This window comes from Stegastes partitus, unplaced genomic scaffold (assembly GCF_000690725.1).
Source record: "Stegastes partitus isolate 25-593 unplaced genomic scaffold, Stegastes_partitus-1.0.2 Scaffold2932, whole genome shotgun sequence".
Classification (NCBI taxonomy): Eukaryota; Metazoa; Chordata; class Actinopteri; family Pomacentridae; genus Stegastes; species Stegastes partitus.
Genome location: NW_007580663.1, coordinates 2286 through 3729, shown reverse-complemented (window position 1 = coordinate 3729; position 1444 = coordinate 2286). Strand labels below are relative to the sequence as shown.

Here is a 1444-nt window from a genome sequence, read left to right as displayed (position 1 = left end):
TAGAATAAAAATCGGTTCCTTCAGATTTTGCAGCTGCTTTCTGATCCAAACATGTCATGTTCTGTCCAGTCTCTAGTCTGAGGCAGATCGTAGACGAACCCAACGGCTGCGAGTCTGAAACCTTCATTCATACAGAGTTTAAATCACTTTGTACGAGTCTCGCTGAAAACAAACGTGTCAAATGATTCAGGTCGAAGCAGCAGCGTTAGCGTGACGGCGTTTAATTAGAACACAGTTCATGAAGTGACAGTTTGAACATTAAATACAGACTCTGAGCTGCTGCTGATGAATGAACACGTGTCAGTAAAACAGAGTGTTTGCTGAACATTTCTCCAGCCTCCTTCGAGCCTGTATAACGACAGTAAAGGCCATTCATTCACGTCTCAGCGACCATGGACTGCTCCTCTGCCTCGGGAGGGTCTTTAACATTTTTCTGCTGCTTATGTCTCATTACTGTCAACAGACTCACAAATCCTAAAACACAAACAACAACAACAACAACAACAACAACAGCCAGAGGGGTGCTGGTTTCCACGGTTACTGCATCCTGCGTGTCTCCCTCAGGTTCCTCTCTGATGAACTCCAGCTTCTCTGCAGCTCGATGTGTTTCACCTGAAGAGCAGAACACAGCCTGAGTTCAAGCAGCTCAGACCCGCGGACCGGCCGAGTGGTGCTGGTTGATGTCCCGCTGGACTCATTCGAGTCCTCTGGGGACAGTTATACGTCCTCTCTGGACATGTTTTCATCATTTTGGACAGTATATGTTCTTGTTTTTGACGTATGTGACTTTATGGATGAAGGTTAGTCATGTAGTTGATGTTGTGTTGGTCTCTGAGCGGTTCTGGACCAGTGTTAGTTCACCAGACTCACCTGTGACGCTGAGCGTGACGAACTGACTCGTCTCCAGAGCTCTCCGGCTGCGGCGCTCGTCCCTCAAAGACACGTAGCACTCGTATGTTCCAGCGTCTCCAGCGCTGACGTTCCTCAGCACCAGAGAAGCGTCTCCGTCCCCCATGTCCGGCTCCCTCAGCTGCACTCGGCCGCGGAACGACGGATGCTGGTAGCTGTCCAGGCGGCGGTTGTGTCTGTAGAAGAAGACGTAGCCGGCGCCGTTCAGGTCGGGTCTGCTCCACTTCAGCACCGAGATCGTTCCAGCCGCAGGACTCCGACATGGCAGGGAGGCGTTCTCCGCCAGGTGCACGCTCACGTGGACTTGTCCTGAAAGCAGAAGCAGTGACGCCGTTAGTCTCGCTGCTGTGGAGGTCCGACACAGCACCATGCAGCTGGTTCTGATGCTCCGACCTCATGATGGACACTTTGTTTAAAAATCATTGTGTAAATTGTCTGAGCAGTTCTGGACGAAGTGTAAGTCATAAAGGACCACTTTCAGTCATCAGTTACCATGGCGATCTGGCTGTGCAGCATCAGTTACCATGGCGATCTG

General features: G+C 50.8%; 1 protein-coding gene across 1 annotated transcript in view; it reads right to left on the bottom strand.

Annotated features, from left to right (window-relative positions):
* Nucleotides 1-205: 205 nt before the first annotated feature.
* The window catches only part of LOC103375787 (coxsackievirus and adenovirus receptor homolog), a 1470-nt gene continuing 231 nt past the window's right edge, over nt 206-1444 (bottom strand). The window contains exons 2-3 of the mRNA XM_008306106.1: nt 871-1218; nt 206-612 (exon numbers count right to left, since the gene is read on the bottom strand). Of these exons, the coding sequence (XP_008304328.1) occupies nt 377-612; nt 871-1218 (584 nt within the window). The 3' untranslated portion in view covers nt 206-376. The remainder of the gene's footprint in view (nt 613-870; nt 1219-1444) is intronic.